Source organism: Bos mutus, chromosome 18, assembly GCF_027580195.1.
Source record: "Bos mutus isolate GX-2022 chromosome 18, NWIPB_WYAK_1.1, whole genome shotgun sequence".
Lineage (NCBI taxonomy): Eukaryota > Metazoa > Chordata > Mammalia > Artiodactyla > Bovidae > Bos > Bos mutus.
Window position 1 is genome coordinate 764,754 of NC_091634.1, and position 19,078 is coordinate 783,831.

The following is a 19,078-nucleotide window of genomic DNA, read 5'->3' on the forward strand; positions in this document are numbered from 1 at the left end:
ACCAGTTATATCATCTTTGAGTGTTTTTTTTTTTTTTTTTTCTTGACTGTTCACCACAGCATGTGGGATCTTACCTCCTCGACCAGGGATCGAATCCACGCCCGCTGCAGTGGAAGTTCAGCACCCTACCCATTGAAACACCAGGGAAGCCCCTGTTTCATCTCTTTGTAATCCTCTCTCCCCTTTTCCCTGAACACACACCCTGAACCGGCTTCACTTGAACAGCTTCCCACCACCGGCACGTGAAGAGCAGTAAGATGAAGGTGATCTCCCAGACACTAAGCAGGCACCTGATGTCTGAATGGCAGGTGCTCGTATATGCATTTCTTACGGTGGGAAAGGATATTGAGCTGAAGGAAGTCTGTAGTAATAAAGTCTTTGCCTTTCTCTCATCAACAGAGCCTGTTTATATTATTTTGCCATTTGGAGAAAGCAGAGCCTTTCTTTCTCATCGACAGGCATTTAATTCATTTATAAAAGCAAATATTGCTACAGATTATGCAAAGGAATCCTGCTGTGGGAAATCTCAAGCCACTCCGGTATCAGGAGATGCCAGAGTATCCCATGGATACATGCATGGAGAATCCCGTGGACTATGATCCATGGGGCTGCAAAGAGTGGAAAAAATTGAGCCACTAAACAACAATGCAAATTAATAATCAAGGAATTAAAAAAATTAAAATATAAAGTTGGCTTATGAGTTGATTATATTTTTAAATGCCTTGCTGTTGTCACTCAGCCTTCTAAACTTCTAAATCTTGCCAGGCAACACATTTTCTCTCTCTCACCCTTCCTCCCTCCCTCCTACTGCCCCCTATCTAGTGTGTGTATGTGTGAGTGTGTGTGTGTGTGCATGTGCACACACATTCAGTCGCCATGTTGCATCCAACTCTTAGTGAACCCATAGACCATAGTCCACTAGGATTCTCAGTCCTTGGAATTTCCCAAGCAAGCATACTGGACTGGGTTGCCATTTCCTTCTCCAGGGGATCTTCCCAACCCAGAGATGGAACCCTCCTTCTTTGCAGGTAGATTCTTTACCATTAGAGCCACCTGTGGCTTAAGGAAACTATTAATTCCCTCACCATGTCTGCTGCTGCTGCTGCTGCTGCTAAGTCGCTTCAATCGTGTCCGACTCTGTGCGACCCAATGACGGCAGCCCACCAGGCTCCCCCGTCCCTGGGATTCTCCAGGCAAGAACACTGGAGTGGGTTGCCATTTTCTTCTCCAATGCATGAAAGTGAAAAGTGAAAGGGAAGTCGTTCAGTCGTGTCCAACCCTCAGCGACCCCATGGACTGCAGCCTTCCAGGCTCCTCCGTCCATGGGATTTTCCAGGCAAGAGTACTGGAGTGGGGTGCCATTGCCTTCTCTGTCACCATGTCTACTGACCTGTTCTGTAATTTAGGTTCATTTTATGATTTGTCTTCAAAAGGATTCCTAAGTCTTTGCCCTTGCCCTTTCTCTTGCTTTAATGTCCAGTTCTATGACTTAATTTTTGTTATATCTGATATTCCACATCCAAGGACCACACAGGTTTATTGCTACTGGGGTCAACATTTTTACTTGCCCAAAAATGAGATCTATTTTTATTTGAAAAATTTGACTGGATTACAGTTTAACACTGAAACTTCTCACGACCGATGTGTGATTGTTCATGAAGAGTCAGTTTCTGCCTGCTGAATATTGATGCTGAATGCCTTCTTTATTTCAGATACATAATTGATAATGTAATGGTAAGTACTGAAATAGATAACACAAAATAAATTCTTGTTTCTATAAATGTCTCGGAGAAGGCAATGGCACCCCACTCCAGTACTCTTGCTTGGAAAATCCCATGGATGGAGGAGCCTGGAAGGCTGCAGTCCATGGGGTCGCTGAGGGTCGGACTCGACTGAGCGACTTCCCTTTCACTTTTCACTTTCATGCATTGGAGAAGGAAATGGCAACCCACTCTAGTGTTCTTGCCTGGAGAATCCCAGGGACGGGGGAGCCTGGTGGGCTGCCGTCTATGGGGTTGCACAGAGTTGGACACGACTGAAGCGACTTAGCAGCCACATAAATGTCTATTAAATTCCTTTAAATGAAAATTGAAGATTCTTAAGAAATGTCACTGAGGTAAAGTGGGTGATAAATTATACAAGTGTAAATATATAAAATCTGAGTATTCTCTGTTTAAATTTTGAACAATTTTAAATGTTCAGACTGTTATAAAGAACTATCAATTTTTAGGTTATTTATGGTTTGGTTAATTATGGCTTATGATAGGGAGGGTGAGAATGTAAAACTCCTATTAGAGGAATTTGACCAACAATAAAATTTGGGTAACTTAAAATATGCTATAGTTAAAAATAACAGAATATCATTTCAATTTAATTATATTTGTGATAATTTGTGAAACAAACATATTTGATAAACTTTCACTTTTTCTGACTATTGAGTCTTCATAGCTAGTATTTTTACATCATTTTTGCAACTGATAAATCTTAGTACTGAGTAATTATCAACAGTTTTTTACATTCCATGTTTTTACATACTTTGTTCTGGTTTAATTTTAGTTTCATTTTCACAAAATAAAATGACCTGTCATCTGTGCCTCATGTAGTCATTATTCCCTTCTTATCCATAAATATGTAAAATAGGCACGATTATCTGAGTTAGGGTATTTGCTGCCACTTATTTTTAGTTTTTTTTTTTTTTTTTTTTTTAGGTTTTTAAAGCTCTTAATGTGTCAGGCCAATGTTTACCTTCACTTTATCAATGAAGTTTCAAAAATCTTAATGTTATATATACCATTATTTTCCCAAGTATTTCACATTAACTTTATGTGTATATATGTTAGTGTGTGATTGTGTGTACATGTTTCTGTAAACATCCTGCTACATTTCAATGAACTAACAGATTTCTAATAAGTAAACGCTGTTGCTTCTATTTTGTGAGGGCTAATATCTGTTTTATCATTGTGAGGACTAATTTTCTTCATTACATCATTTTAAATATTACCTTGATATTACTGAAGAAATATGAGCTATGTTACCATTTGATTTACTTATGTACTAAAAATATGTATTTAGTATGTATTTAAATATGTATGTATGTAAATATGTATTTAAAATTGAATTGTTAGCAGTAGTCAGTTTCCTTTTTCAGTATCCAGTGTATCAGTTCAGTTCAGTTCAGTTGCTCAGTTGTGTTGACTCTTTGCAACCCTGTGGACTGCAGCACGCCAAGCTTCCCTGTCTATCACCAACTCCCGGAGCTTGCTCAGACTCATGTTCATTGAGTCAGTGGTGCAATCCAACCATCTTACCCTCTATTATCCCCTTCTCCTCCTGCCTTCAATCTTTCCCAGCATTAGGGTCTTTTCCAATGAGTCAGTTCTTCGCATCAGGTGGCCATAGTATTGGAGTTTCAGCTTCAGCATCAGTCCTTCCAATGAATATTCAGGACTGATTTCCTTTAGGATTGACTCCTTTGATCTCTTTGCAGTCCAAGGGACCCTCAAGAGTTTTCTGAAACACCACAGTTAAGAGTATCAATTCATTGGTGCTAAGCTTTCTTTATGGTCCATCTCCCAGAACTTGCTCAGACTCATGTTCATTGAGTCAGTGATGCCATCTAACCATCTCATCCTCTGTCTTCTTCTCCTCCTGCCTTCAATCTTTCCCAGGACAGGGTCTTTTCTAATGAGGCAGTTCTTCACATCAGGTGGTGAAAGCATTGGAGCTCCAGCTTCAGCATCAGTCCTTCCAATGAATATTCAGGACTGATTTCCTTTAGGATAGACTGGTTTGATCTTACAGTCCAAGGGAACTCTCAAGAGTCTTCTCCAACACCACAGTTCAAAAGCACTGATTCTTCAGGGCTCAGCTTTCTTTATAGTCTCTCACATGAGAGTCTTTATAACTCTAATATCCATACATGACTACCGGGCAAACCATAGCTTTGGCTAGATGGATTTTTGTCAGCAAAGTAATCTCTCTGCTTTTTAATATGGTGTCTAGGTTGGCCATTGCTTTTCTTCCAAGGAGCAAGCATCTTTTAATTTTATGGCTGCAGTCATCATCTGCAGTGATTTTGGGGCCCAAGAAAATAAAAGTCTGTCACTGTTTCCATTTAACAGAGTAAACAGTTAAAGATTTTAAAAGTTGTTTATCTGATTCCAAGGTCATTAACCTGGTTATCAGAAGCTCTGATTGGCAGCTTTGAATGAATGGGTGAGTGGTATTCACTCAGTTGAGTCTGACTCTTTGTGAACCCATGGACTGCTGCCCACCAGGTTCCTCTGTTTATGGAACACTCCAGGCAAGAACACTGGAGTGGGTAGCCATTCCCTTCTCCAGGGGATCTTCCCAACCCAGGGATCAAACCCATATGCCTGCATTGCAGGTGGATTCTTTACCATCTGGGCCACCAGGGAAGCCAACTGGCAGCTTGAGATTTCTTGACTAAAAGCCTAACTTAAATGATTATGTTTCAGACATTCTTTCAGTAATGAAGAAGTTCTCAGTGAAAATTTAGCAACTATTCTATTTGGTGCTTATTAAAAAAATATTTTGAATTAAAATTTTTTTTCTCTCTCCTCAATTTGATTACCCTGAAGTGGTCTGTACTCGAAGAACAGGAGAAACTACTCATATTTCCATCTATCTTTGAGTTTTTAGAATAACTATATATATTTTTTAAAGATGACTTCCCTCTGGTCCAGTGGTTAAGACTCTGTGCTTCCAGTACAGGGGTAGGAGTTTGATACCTAAGTTTGATACCTAGTTGGGGAACTAAGATCCTGAGAGCCACGTGGAGTGGCCAAAAAAATATATACATATACTGAAGGTGACTTATACATCGATGAAATGATCTTCATTCAATTCATGGCTGTAGGAAGAAATGTCGTGTGAATGGTGCATTGTTTATTCAAATACTCCCTTATATGAACACTTGGATGGAGTCCACCAGGAGACCTTCATTAATAACCACATACTCTTAAATCCATTTAAAGTAAAATACTCTGACTTGAATAGGGGCATTATTATAGGGCTTCCATGGTGGCTCAGGGGTAAAGATTCTGTCTGCCAAATCACAAAACACGAGAGATTCGAGTTCAATCCCTGGGTCAGGAAGATCCCCTGCAGAAGGAACTGGTACCTGCTCCAGTATTCTTGCCTGGGAAATCCCATGGACAGAGGAGCCTGGCGGGCTACAGTCCACAGGGTCCCAAAAGAGTCAGACATGATTTAGCGACTAAAGTAAGAAAATGTGCTACCAAAAGAAAGTCCTGTGCTCTGTTCAGCAGTAGATACAGCCAAGCAGAAGGAAGTGACACATTTGAGTTCACTTATCTTTCTAGGATTTCTTCATTTATTTCTATCTCAAATTAAAACCAATCTCTCCTAGATATTTCAGATGTGAAAGAAGGACAAGCCAAGCAGGATATGGAAATTATCTTCCTCACTCAGACTGGAGCTGGGATCCTGGGGAACTCCTCTCTCCTCTGTCTTTATAACTTCACTTTGTTGACTGGACACAAGTTGAGATCCACAGATCAGACTGTCAACCAACTGGCCTTAGGCAACAACTTGGCTCTCTTTTTCAGAGAGGTCCCCCAGACGATGACAGCTTTTGGATGGAAATAGTTACTTGATGATGGTGGATGTAAACTTTTCTTCTATTTTCACAGAGTGGCCAGAGGGGTTTCTCTCAGCACTCCCTGTCTTCTGAGTGGCTTCCAGGCCATGACATTTTGCCCTAAAACAACTTTGTAGGTGGACTTCGGAATTCAGTCTCCAAAGTGCACTGATTTCTGTAGTTTCCTTTTCTGGATATTCTTGGTATACATCTGCATTCCTATTAGAGTAGGTGGCCCAAGAAACGCAAAACAGTAAGTGTAAAAACGATTATGGATATTGTTCCTCACTCACACCAGACAAATTTATCAGCTTCTTACATGCAGTTATATTATCTTCCACTGATGCTGTATGTTTGGGCTTCGTGAGCTGGACTAGTAGGAACGTGGTCCTTACTCTACACAGGCACAAGCAACAGACTCTCACCCAGATTTTCCCATGAGGCCAGAGCCTCAGGTACTATCCTGATCCTAGTAAGCACCTTTGTCTTCTTTATTGTCCCTCTTTCATTTTGACCCTTTGCAATACACTGATTGTGAATCCAAATCGGTGGCTGATGGACACCACTGTGTTAACACCATCGTGTTTCCCTGCTTTCAGCGCCTTTGTGTTCATTAGCATCGTGTCTCTAAGTTCTTCCTTGATCTCTACACGAGGGAAAAAAAGTTCCCTAATCTAGCTTACCAGCTATAACTATACTCGTTTCTTCTGTTAGGTCAATTGTCAATTTGTATTTTTAACTTTTTAAATTAGATAATTAACCATGCAAATTATTCTGCTAGAATTACTGATATAATGGTAAATAAAAAAACTCTTGTTAAGTGAGCAAACAACTCTATACCCAAATTACAAATTACTTTTTAAGAAATAAACACATAACATATATATATATTATGTGTATATATATATACACACACACACACATACACACAGGCAAACTCAGATAGATGCGTCTGTGTAGACAGAATTTTTAAAAAGTTACCGTTGCATAAACATTGTTTTTTTTTCATAAGATAGAATAATCAAATTTTTCACTTTGTTAAACAAGAAACAACAGCCTCTAAGCAGAGTCATTCGTGTTAAAACCAAGACTTGATCTGTATCATAACTGCAGTTACAACCTTCCCCAGAAATGTAATCATACAGCGTTAGCAAGGAATTTTCTGGTCAGTATCAATGGGATCATCTGTCACGTGGACCCTCTCCATTCCTCAAAGGAAGATATGGTAACCTATCTAAAAAGAACTTTTCTCCAAAGAGAAATAACATGTGAAATAGTTCCTTTTCCTATTTATGACTTTTTTTAATTTATTTTTTTATTGAAGGATAATTGCTTTACAGAATCTTGTTGCTTTCTGTCAAACCTCAACCTGAATCAGTCATAGGTATACATATATCCTTTTGAATGTCCCTTTTGAACTTCCCTCAAATCTCCCTCCCCATGCCAGCCCTCTAGGCCAATACAGAGCCCCTTTGTTTCTTAGCCAAACAGCAAATTCCCCTTGGCTATCTATTTCACATATGCTACACATGGACACCACCAGATGGTCAACACCGAAATCAGATATTCTTCGCAGCCAAAGATGGAGAAGCTCTGTACAGTCAGCAAAAACAAGACCAGGAGCTGACTGTGGCTCAGATCATGAACTCCTTATTGTCAAATTCAGACTTAAACTGAAGAAAGTAGGGAAAACCACTAGACCATTTATATATGACCTAAATCAATCCCTTATGATTATACAGTGGAAGTGAGAAATAGATTTACGGGACTAGATCTGATAGACAGAGTGCCTGATGAACTATGGATGGAGGTTCGTGACATTGTATAGGAGACAGGGATCAAGATCATCCCCATGGAAAAGAAATGCAAAAAAGCAAAATGGCTGGCTGAGGAGGCCTTACAGATAGCTGTGAAAAGGACAGAAGCAAAAAGCAAAGGAGAAAAGGAAAGATATAAGCATCTGAATGCAGAGTTCCAAAGAATAGCAAGGAGAGATAAGAAAGCCTTCCTCAGTGATCAATGCAAAGAAATAGAGGAAAACAACAGAATGGGAAAGACTAGAAATCTCTTCAAGAAAATTAGAGATACATTTCATCCAAAGATGGGTTTGATAAAGGACAGAAATGGTATGGACCTAACAGAAGCAGAAGATATTAAGAAGAGGTGGCAAGAATACACAGAAGAACTGTACAAACAAGATCTTCGCGACCCAGATAATCATGATGGTGTGATCACTCATCTAGAGCCAGACATCCCGGAATGTGAAGTCAAGTGGGCCTTAGAAAGCATCACTACAAACAAAGCTAGTGGAGGTGATGGAATTCCAGTTGAGCTATTTCAAATCCTGAAAGATGATGCTGTGAAAGTGCTGCACTCAATATGCCAGCAAATTTGGAAAACTCAGCAGTGGCCACAGGACTGGAAAAGGTCAGTTTTCATTCCAATCCCAAAGAAAGGCAATGCCAAAGAATGCTCAAACGACCGCACAATTGCACTCATCTCACATGCTAGTAAAATAATGCTTAAAATTCTCCAAGCCAGGCTTCAGCAATATGTGAACTTCCAGACGTTCAAGCTGGTTTTAGAAAAGGCAAAGGAACCAGAGATCAAATTGCCAACATTCGCTGGATCATGGAAAAAGCAAGAGAGTTCCAGAAAAACATCTGCTTTATTGACTATGCCAAAACCTTTGACTCTGTGGATCACAATAACCTGTGGAAAATTCTGAAAGAGATGGGAATACCAGACCCCCTGACTTGCCTCTTGAGAAACCTATATGCAGGTCAGGAAGCAACAGTTAGAACTGGACATGGAACAACAGACTGGCTCCAAATAGGAAAAGGAGTACATCAAGGCTGTATATTGTCACCCTGCTTATTTAACTTATATGCAGAGTACATCATGAGAAACGCTGGGCTGGAAGAAGCACAAGCTGGAATCAAGATTGCTAGGAGAAATATCAATAACCTCAGATATGCACATGACACCACCCTTATGGCAGAAAGTCAAGAGGAACTAAAAAGCCTCTTGATGAAAGTGAAAGTGGAGAGTGAAAAAGTTGGCTTAAAGCTCAACATTCAGAAAACTAATATCATGGCATCTGGTCCCATCACTTCATGGGAAATAGATGGGGAAACAGTGGAAACAGTGTCAGACTTTATTTTTGGGGGCTCCAAAATCACTGCAGATGGTGATTGCAGCCATGACATTAAAAGACGCTTACTCCTTGGAAGGAAAGTTATGACCAACCTAGATAGCATATTCAAAAGCAGAGACATTACTTTGCCAACAAGGGTCTGTCTAGTCAAGGCTATGGTTTTTCCTGTGGTCATGTACGGATGTGAGAGTTGGACTGTGAAGAAAGCTGAGCCCCGAAGAATGGATGCTTTTGAACTGTGGTGTTGGAGAAGACTCTTGAGAGTCCCTTGGACTGCAAGGAGATCCAACCAGTCCATCCTAAAGGACATCAGTCCTGGGTGTTCATTGAAAGGACTGATGCTGAAGGTGAAACTCCAGTACTTTGGCCACCTCATGCGAAGAGTTGACTCATTGGAAAAGACTCTGATGCTGGGAAGGGTTGGGGCAGGAGGAGAAAGGGACGACAGAGGATGAAATGGGTGGATGACATCACCGTTTCGATGGACATGAGTTTGGGTAAACTCCGAGAGTTGGTGATGGAAAGGGAGGCCTGGTTTGCTGCGAATCATGGGGTCGCAAAGAGTCGGACACGACTGAGCGACTGAACTTAACTGAATGTAAGTTTCCTTGTTATTCATTTCATCCGTCTCACCATCTCCTCCCCTCTTCCCATGTCCACAAGTTTTATGATGTCTTTGTGCTGCCTTAAAGAAACATTTCTGTTTCTGTGGCACTTTGGAGCTCCTCTGAACTTGCTTGACTGACACTTTCAGATTCATGAATCATTTAATAAAGCCATTTAGAAATTTTATTTATTTATTTTTGGGTCCACGGTTCTTCCTTGCTGTGCCTAGGCTTTCTTTAGTTTAGTTGCTGCAGGGCGGCAGAGGGGTAGGGGGTGGTGTAACACTCTAGTTGTGGGGTGAGGGCTGCTTATTGCAGTGGCTTCTTTTGTTATGGTGCACAGGCCCTAGGTTGGAAGTCTTCAGTAGCTACTGTACAGGGGCTCAGTTGCCCCCGGCACATGGAATCTTATCAGACCAGCAAGGGAACCCATGTCCCCTGACCTGGGAGGTGGATTCTTGACCATTGCACCACCAGGGAAGTCCAAATCGTTTAGATTTTTAACACATAGTCAGTTGAATTTTGTTTTGCAACAACTTTCTATTTTCTAGATGTACAGAGAGTAGTACTCCTTAATAAACAATAGGAAAGGTGATATTTCATGAGAAACTGCCAACCGTATATTAAAAAAAGAATGTGCATGTATAAAAGATTTGCGTTTCTTAAGATACAATAATTTCATGTTTAATGGATAAAACGATGTTTCTGAGTTCTGCACAATCACTGACTAAGAGGAAGGCGAGGCCCAGATCCCACCACGTCCATCTTCGTCAGAGCTGCCCAATATGCCTCCTCTATCTTGTATCCTATGGTACAAATGATTTTTTTTTCCTTTAAAGTCCCAGACAAAACTCACTAAAGTTCACAAAAATGACTTAAACGCCTCAGTCTGAGTACATTTAAAGGACAGTATGACAGTATATCATCGCTGTCATCTATCAGGGCATGTTCACTACAGACAGCTGCATGGAATCTAAATTATTATCCAAACACTTTGAGATCAATAGCTTTGAAGGCTTTCTAAATGCTCTTCGAATTCCCCAGAAATTGTCCTTAGCCCCTTGAAGAGGAAACGAAGCTTCTAGCCTACCTGGAAGAACAGGGAGGTCAGTTTTGAGCAGCCTAGAGGATTGCCTGACCCTGGGAGATTCGAGCAGAATCTCTCAGTCTGCAGGCTGGCGCCTGCCCGAACTCCATTATCCAGAAAGCTAAGCGTTGAGCAGCAGCGGAGCGCACCCAATGAGCATCCAGAATTCCGACATTTCCGGCGGGTGGGTGGGCTCTCTGGGTGAAGGTGGGACTTCCTGTGTCTCCATAGCGGTTCTTTGAGCGGTTTTCGAGGTCCGAAGGATCGGGGTTGAGGTGACAGAGGAGGCGGGAGAAGACGCTTTGTCCCCAGGGACTAGAGGCGGTCCTACAGTCGGGCACATCGCTACCTACAGGGCGGCCTGGAGACGTTGGTGCTGGGTTAGCCCCTCTCCGCGCACTGGGTCCGATGGCGGCGGCGGCGGCGCTGAGGGACACTCCTCAGGTAAACGCTGATCCGTCCGGCCCTCATCGGCTTCATCCTAACAGACGCTAAAGCCCCGAACCTGCTCAGGTGCCCGCAGCTCAGACCCGGGTATCCAGGACAGCGATGCGGTGGTGGGTGGGGCCTTCTATTTGACGGATAGTACGGTGGCGCCTGGTAGAGGGCGATGGCGGAGGGATGCGCAGGCGCAGAGATGTGGCGGTCCGACTGAGGCAGGAGAATTCGGGGAAACTGGGGTCCATCTGATGGCTGCAGGGAACAGTGTGTGTATGCTGTCGCATCTGCAGTGGCGGACTGAGGAGTTGTACCTTCCTTTTTGAGGCCTTTGAAGCCATGGAGAATTTAAAAAAGTTTTTTTTAATTGGAGGATAATTGCTTTACAGAATTTTGTTGTTTTCTGTCAAACCTCAGCATGAATCAGCCATAGATATACACCTGATATGAAGAACTGACTCATTTGAAAAGACCCTGATGCTGGGAAAGACTGAAGGCGGGAGGAGAAGGTGACGACAGAGGATGAGATGGTTGGATGGCATCACTGGCTCAATGGACATGAGTTTGAGTAAACTCGGGGAGTTGGTGATGGACAGGGAAGCCTGGTGTGCTGCAGTCCATGGGGTCGCAAAGAGTCGGATATGACTGAGCGACTGAACTGAATTAAACTGATACATATATTCGGTCCCCTTTGAACCTCCCTCTCCATCCCACTTCTCCAGGTTGATACAGAGCCCCTGTTTGAGTTTCCTGAGTCATACAGCAAATTTGGAGCCATAGAAAATTGTGAGGCAAAGAAACGTGACGTGTTAGGTTTGCAAAATCACCAAAGTCTGTTCAATGAAAGAACTAATTGTAGGGATGCTGAGGACACTGAAGCAGATGGAGTTTAGGTTTTTTCCCCAAGGACACACAATTGCTGAGAGTGAATAGAGGTTAGACACTCGTGGACCCTGGTTCAGATGCCACCAGGTGTGCAGGGAAGGTCTCAGTCCCTGGAAAATTGCCAGGATCACATCCCTCTAAGACTTAGCACTTCCCACAGGTTTCCATGGCTGCGAAGGTGCTTTTCGAATATAATCGGGTAAGTGGAGATTACCCTCACTAGTCGAAACCCTGTGTTAGTCGCTCAGTCGTGTTTGCAACCCCATGGACTATAGCCTGCCAGGCTCCTCTGTCCATGGATTTCTCCAGGCAAGAATACTGGAGTGGATGCCATTCTCTTCTCCAGGGGATCTTCCCAACCTGGGGATCAAACCCAAGTCTCCTGCATGAGAGGCAGATTCTTTACCATCTGAGCCACCAGGGAAGCCTTCTAATTTTCTCCAAATTTGGGTTGTTATGAAACGTGTCACCTGGCATTTTCCCAGCCCTTGGGTGTGCGGACCTTGGAGAATCCTAGCTCAGTCCTAAGTCCAGTCTAAGTGTTATATGAAAGGGTTCCCCTTTCAGGCCACCAATAGAAAGAGATGTGGCAGCTTGTCACAAAAACAGTAAGTGCTTAGAGGTGAGGCTAAGTTGGTTCAGGGAATTGCAGGTCTCCTTCCTTCCTGGCAAGAATAAACTGGCTGTGGGGAGCAGCAGTCAGACCTGGAATGACTGTCTGTGAAATCAGGCATCTATTCTGGAGGCAGTGGGAGGTGTGGATCAGATGACTGATCTGATCAATCAGGGCGGTGATTTCTTCTGGGTCTTTACAGGCTCCACTGGTTGCAGAGTGGACAGCAGTGTGAACAGAGCAGTTAGTGGGAGAGTGAGGAGAGAGCAGGCAGCTATGGCACCAAGGTCGGGAATCTCTTCTGAGCTCTTAGGAGGAAGATGGAGATGGCGTAGATGTGCGAGGAGGTGGCTTGTGGGTCTTCAGGAGAGAGGCAGTTGATGGTCTCATCTGTCTGTGTCCTGGCAGGGCAGTGTGACCTTTGAGGATGTGGCTGTGTACTTCTCCTGGGAGGAATGGGCTCTCCTTGATGAGGCTCAGAGATGCCTGTACCACGATGTGATGCTGGAGAACTTTGCACTTACATCCTCACTGGGTAAGCTCTTCTACCTGCCCCTGTGCCCTGGGCCAAGCTCTGTGCTTCTCTTTTCTCCAGGGGCAGGTGTGTCCCTAGTGGCCTGGATTTGTGCTGTGTTTACAAGGGCTGGGCTGAGTGCTCGCCTCCTTCTCATCCGTGTCACCACAGCACCTACTGCCCCAAAGCCTCCCAGGGAAGAGTTTGGTATCACTGTTGTTTTGTCAGCCTAAAGGACCCCCATGTCTTGCCGTCTGCCTCGCTGGGTGACTCTCCAGCACCATAGCACCCTAGTATAACACCCTTCATTCCTATAGCTCACATTTGTTTCTGACTGTGCTGGAAGTATAGTCACTTACATAGTCACTGCTTACACAAATGTTATTGACAGACTCTTAGTTAAGGTTCTTTTTGCTTTATTTCACTTGGGACATGTACACAAAACATTTACCAGTTTCTTTTTTTTTTTTGGCCACGCTGCTGCCCTCAAAATCTTAGTTCCCCAACCGCAGCATGCCTTGACCACTGGACCACCAGGGAATTCCCACAGATATTTAATTTGTATCCTCTTCATTTGCTGAATTCGTTTATTCTAGAAGTTTTGTGGTGCAATCTTCACAATTTCGTGAGCTGTGGATGCCTTTTGTCTTTTTTCTTAAGGCTCCGGGTAGAACTTCCAATACTATGATGAATACTAGTGGTAGAAGCTGGCATCATTTTCTTGTTTCTGATCTTGGAGTATTTCTGACGTTTGGAGGACAGACTCCTTATTGCCCATCCTGACTCCTAGAAGCTATTCTTGGAACCTGTACAAGGTCCCCACCCCAAAGGCTCAGAGGTAGGGAGTGGAAGGATGAATACTATTACCATGCTAAGAGCTGAAAGGGACAAAATTAAAGCAGTTGAGCATTGCAAAAGAGTTGCATTAGACTAATTCTACTGGTGTAGTTGTCCAGAAGAGAAGTCAGATTCCTGGTTCTTACTACTGTGCTATCTTCCCTTCAGCTATGGCCTTAGGAATTTTTTGGTAATATTTAATAGCATTCTGGTGGTCTCCTGTGTTCTGAGTTGTCTGGGCCTGTTTTGGCTACTGACTTGTCCTGTCATTCCCTTATGATTTTAGTTCTCTTGGGTACATGCAGATCTTCAGGTGGGGCTACAGAAAAAGTCCCCTGAGCTTCACAGAATGGACATGACTCCATTCTCAACAAGATGGGCTCATAGCAGGCCTGACCCAGATGAACGGAAGTTGACAGAGGACATGACTTCAGGTCTTGGTTGACATCATACCAGGAACCTATCCTGTTTTACTTCTGTATTGGTGCCATTGCCGGTAGCCACACCTCACTCCTTTCCCTTCTCAATTCTCGACACTTTGCGGACTTGTCATTTCTATTAGTCGTTTCTACTCTGATTCCAGCTGAGAGCTATTCTCCACCTCTCTACACTGCTCACCTCACTCATCCCTCACACTGTTCCCTACTCAGACTTTGTCGTGTTCTAAAGAGTGCAGGTAGCTAATAATCCTTAAATACTGTGACCTTTGTTCCAGTCAGATTTTTCTGGGACTGGACTGGACTTCTGCACAGCATCACATGTCATCAGCAGATATAATCCTGCTAAAATCTATTGACAGATCTTCCTCAGTGGTCCAGTGGTTAAGACTCTGTGGTTGCACTGCAGAGGGCACTGTTTCAATCCCTGTTTGGGGAACTCTCATCCCACATGCCAGGTGGCATGGCCGCAAAAAATGAAAAGCTGCTGACAGAAAAATGAGTTACAGCACAAACCTTTCTGATAGGCCTTTCCTCATGTCCTGTGCCCAGTGAGACCTGCACCATTCCGTGACCTTAGGGACTCAGTGGTGCACAGCAGTTGCTTCCTCAAGCTGAGTTTTCCTGAAAGCAATTTCATGAGCTGATCCTTTGATGTGTTGAGTTACATTTGTGATGGTTTTGCCTCTTCTCAATAAGGTTAACATGTACTTCACCATCACTTCTTTAATTTCAGGCTATTGGCATGGAGTAGAAGATAAGGAAGCACCTTCTGAACAAAGCATTTGTATAGGAGTGTCACAGATCAGGACTCTCAAGGTAGATTCATCTCCCCACAAGGGCCAGCCCTTTGAGATGTGTGGCCCAGTCTTGAGAGACATTTTGCACTTTCCTGAGCACCAGGAAACACATCTTGGGCAGAAACCATACACATGTGGAAATCGATTCTATATCTCTGCCAACCTTCAGCAATACCAGGAGCAACACATTGGAGAGATACCCATCAGAAGTTCTGTGGACACAGCCTTGATTATAAACAGCTGCACAACCCATGTGTCAGGGAAACCCACTGTCTATGGGGAGATTGGGAACGACTTCTTAGTCAATGTGGGATTTTTCCATCACACTGAGGAGAAGCTAAACAATAGTAATGAGTGTGAAGCTGTCTCTCACAATGGAAAAAGGCATGAGAACTGGGGAGAAGGCAACAAAGCCATCAACTGCACAGACACACTTGTTGAGGACCAACGAGTCCTCACTAGAGAAGGGCTTTATGAGTGCAGCAAATGTGGAAAAGCCTGTACTCGAAGATGTAACCTCATTCAGCACCAGAAAGTCCACACTGGAGAACGGCCTTATGAATGCCATGAATGTGGAAAATTGTTTACCTACCTCTCCAGTTTCATTATACACCAGAGGGTTCACAGTGGAGAAAGACCTTATGAATGCAGCGAATGTGGGAAATCTTTTAGCCAAAGCTATAGCCTCAACAGCCATAGGAAAGTTCACACAGGAGAAAAACCTTATGAGTGCAGGGAATGTGGGAAGTCTTTTAGTCAAAGATCTAATCTCATTCAGCATCAGAGAGTTCACACTGGAGAAAGGCCTTATGAGTGCAGTGAATGTGGGAAATCTTTTAGCCAAAACTTTAGCCTCATTTACCACCGGAGAGTTCACACTGGAGAAAGGCCTCATCAGTGCAGTGAATGTGGAAAATCCTTTAGCCGAAGCTCTAGCCTCATTCACCACAGAAGACTTCATACTGGAGAGAGGCCTTATGAGTGCAGTAAATGCGGGAAATCCTTTAAGCAAAGCTCCAGCTTTAGCTCACATCGGAAAGTCCACACAGGAGAAAGGCCTTATGAGTGTGGGGACTGTGGAAAATCATTTAGCCATAGCTCCAACCTCAAGAATCACTGGAGGGTTCACACTGGAGAAAGGCCTGTTGAGTGCAGTGAATGTGGGAAATCATTTAGCTGTAAATCTAACCTTGTTAAACACCTGAGAGTTCACACTGGAGAAAGGCCTTATGAGTGTGGGGAATGTGGAAAATCATTTAGCCAAAGTTCCAGCCTCATTCAGCACCAGAGAGTTCACATTGGAAAAAGGTCCTGAGTGCAGTGAATGTTGGAAAAAACTTTTCAGCTACAAATATGACCTCATTCAACCCCAGAGATGTCACACCAGTGAAAGGCCTTAGATATGCTGGGATGTGCAGTTTCCTTCTAGTATATTTACACTGGAAAAGTTGTGACTGGGCCATCTAATGCATCTGAAAATCTGCACTGGGGAGATTCCCCTTAAGTTTCAGGTATGTAGGAATCTTTAAGAAGCTGTGCTTCACTTTATTAGGGGCTTCCCTTGTGGCTCAATTGCCTGCCAGGCGCTTTCCAGCTTTATGTCACTGCCAGTTTCATTTCTATCACCTGGCAGGTCCACCCAGTGTGGAAACTACCTCCCAGTATGCTCAGGGAAGCTGACTTCTGTCCCATCCCTTTCTGTGGAGGGAAGTAGTGAGTAGTCTTAGCTCTTATGGCATCCTCATTCCTTGCTCATTTCTAAAGTAGGGCATGGACCTCACTCAATTTGGGCCCAGTGGACCCAGTTTCAGTTCTGTTGGTGACTTGCCAGCCAGGACTACATTTTCAGGGACATGTTAGTTTCTGGTGACACTTCTGATTTCCCCAGCTTCCAAGTCACCAAGCTGAGAACTTCATGCCTTGTATTCCTTTGCATTTTGCAATAATAAAGGCGTTAATGTTTCAGCCCTCTTTGGTCTGGGGCTTCTGTTCACTTTATATGAGGTGATTGGAAGAAAACGGGGCTCTAGCAGCGTTAATGATGGCACAGCTTTCATGGGGGTCCTGTGCTTTGTGTGCCTCACCTCAGTATGATTGAAGAATGTAGCTCTCTTTGTGGGGTTGGCCTAATGTAAATACATTGTTGCTCAAGGTCTCCTCAGAAAGACCGCAAGGCTCTGGGGTCCTGATTTGTGGACTGTATCAGGGTTTTTTTTGTGGGCTCAGAAAACATCTGAGGAGTCATGAAGTTGTGACAACCTCCAGTGCTTCTGGAAACATGAATTGTTATTCACAGTGAATGATCACATAATGCTCAGCAGTTAACCTATAAAAGAACCACATGTCCTGACCCCCAGAATTCACTAGATGGTTCCACTGTAAGACTACAGGGCTGGAGGGAACCATGTTCGTCAAGTAACCCTGGAGCGGAGGAGACTGCAGTGAGGTAGGTGGAGTGTGTCCTGACATTGCATCAGCAGATGCTCCAGTGACTGTGACTGTGCAGTATCAGCGTGCACAGATGCTTGAACATCTAGAATGTTCAGCCAAAGGCCGTTGCCACAGAGGCAGATAAACAGAGAAAGATCCCTTCATCCACAGTGTGGTTCTGTGATCAGCCAGCATTCCTGTTAACTCAGGTGGGAAGAAGTCTATTCTCATCAGGATTTGCTGCCACTAAGACAAGGGTGCTTCTCCAAGGCCATCAGGAAAGAGAGGCGATGTAGGATTGTGAGACGTGAGGAGTTTCCATTTTGGTTTTGGTTGTTCTTTGAGGCTTCCAGGATCATAGTTCCCTCACCAGTGACCGAACCCTGGGCCATGACAGTGAAAGTGCCAATTCCTAGCCACTGGACCACTAGGGATTTCTCAACATCTGATTTCCTAAAAAGTGTGACAGACCTAGGTTTTTTGAGTCATTTTGTAAATTTTTATTCAGGTGTAGTTGACATTGATATAGTGTATCTATTTGAAGTGCAGAATCTAAATATTTTGAGATTCTTAAGTGATAATATGTAAGTAGTTCATTCTCTATTGCTGAGTAGTATCGTTTCTATAGTTACATTGTTTGTTCATCCATTCATCTGGTTATGGTCATTTGGGTTATTTCTACTGTGGGTTATTGTAAATAAAGGTGCTAGAACGTTTATATGTAAGTCTGTATGTATGGATGGATTTTCAGTTACACTGTGTTAGTAATTCAAAGTATAAAGCCTGAGTCATAGAATAGGTGAATGTTTAACTTATGAAACTGACAAACTACGATCTACATTTATAGATTGTTTTTACATACCCACCAGGAGCATGTAAAATGCTTCCACATTCTGGCCAATACTTGGTATGGTCAGTCTTTTGAATTTCCTTAAATTTTTAATTTAAGGAAGTAGTCGTTTTAATTACATCTCCCTAAGGAATCATACGGAGAAGGCAATGGCATCCCACTCCAGTACTCTTGCCTGGAAAATTCCATGGATGGAGGAGCCTGGTAGGCTGCAGTCCATGGGGTCACAAAAAGTAGGGCACGACAGAGCGACTTCACATTGACTTTTCACTTTCATGCATTGGAGAAGGAAATGGCAACCCACTCCAGTGTTCTTGCCTGGAGAATCCCAGGGACGGGGAGCCTGGTGGGCTGGGGTCGCACAGAGTCGTACACGACTGAAGCGACTTAGCAGCAGCAAAGAATTATGATGTTGATCTTTCTTTTTCCACATGGTTTATTTGCCATCTGTATGTCTTCTTGGTAAAATATCTGTTTATATCTTTCACCTATTTTTCTTTTCATTAACAAATAAATAGCTCCTTTTTATCCTCATTTTTTGTGTGTGCTATATACAATGTAATTACCACATGTACCATGTAGTTTAAATTTAATCTGCACTATCCACATATTTTTAAATCTAGACTTTCAATAATATAACGAAGTCCAGGCTTGTAGTGTTTTCCAGTTTTCCGAATACAAATATTCTTAGCATGGCCAATTTCAAACTAACAACATGGTGTCACTGAACATGGAGTTGGGAAAAGTTGATAGAGGTACATCATTCCAACTCAATCATACTGATCCAGTAGCAACAAATGAT

At 43.1% G+C, this 19,078-nt stretch overlaps 1 protein-coding gene across 1 annotated transcript; it reads left to right on the forward strand.

Annotated features, from left to right (window-relative positions):
• Positions 1-10,104: 10,104 nt before the first annotated feature.
• LOC102274879 (zinc finger protein 211) lies at positions 10,105-18,810 on the forward strand. Its single transcript, XM_070386942.1, has 4 exons — positions 10,105-10,916; positions 11,956-11,994; positions 12,817-12,943; positions 14,933-18,810. Exons 1-4 carry the CDS (start codon positions 10,881-10,883, stop codon positions 16,309-16,311), a joined length of 1,581 nt encoding a protein of 526 aa, XP_070243043.1. The 5' UTR covers positions 10,105-10,880; the 3' UTR covers positions 16,312-18,810.
• The last annotated feature ends 268 nt before the right edge of the window (positions 18,811-19,078 follow it).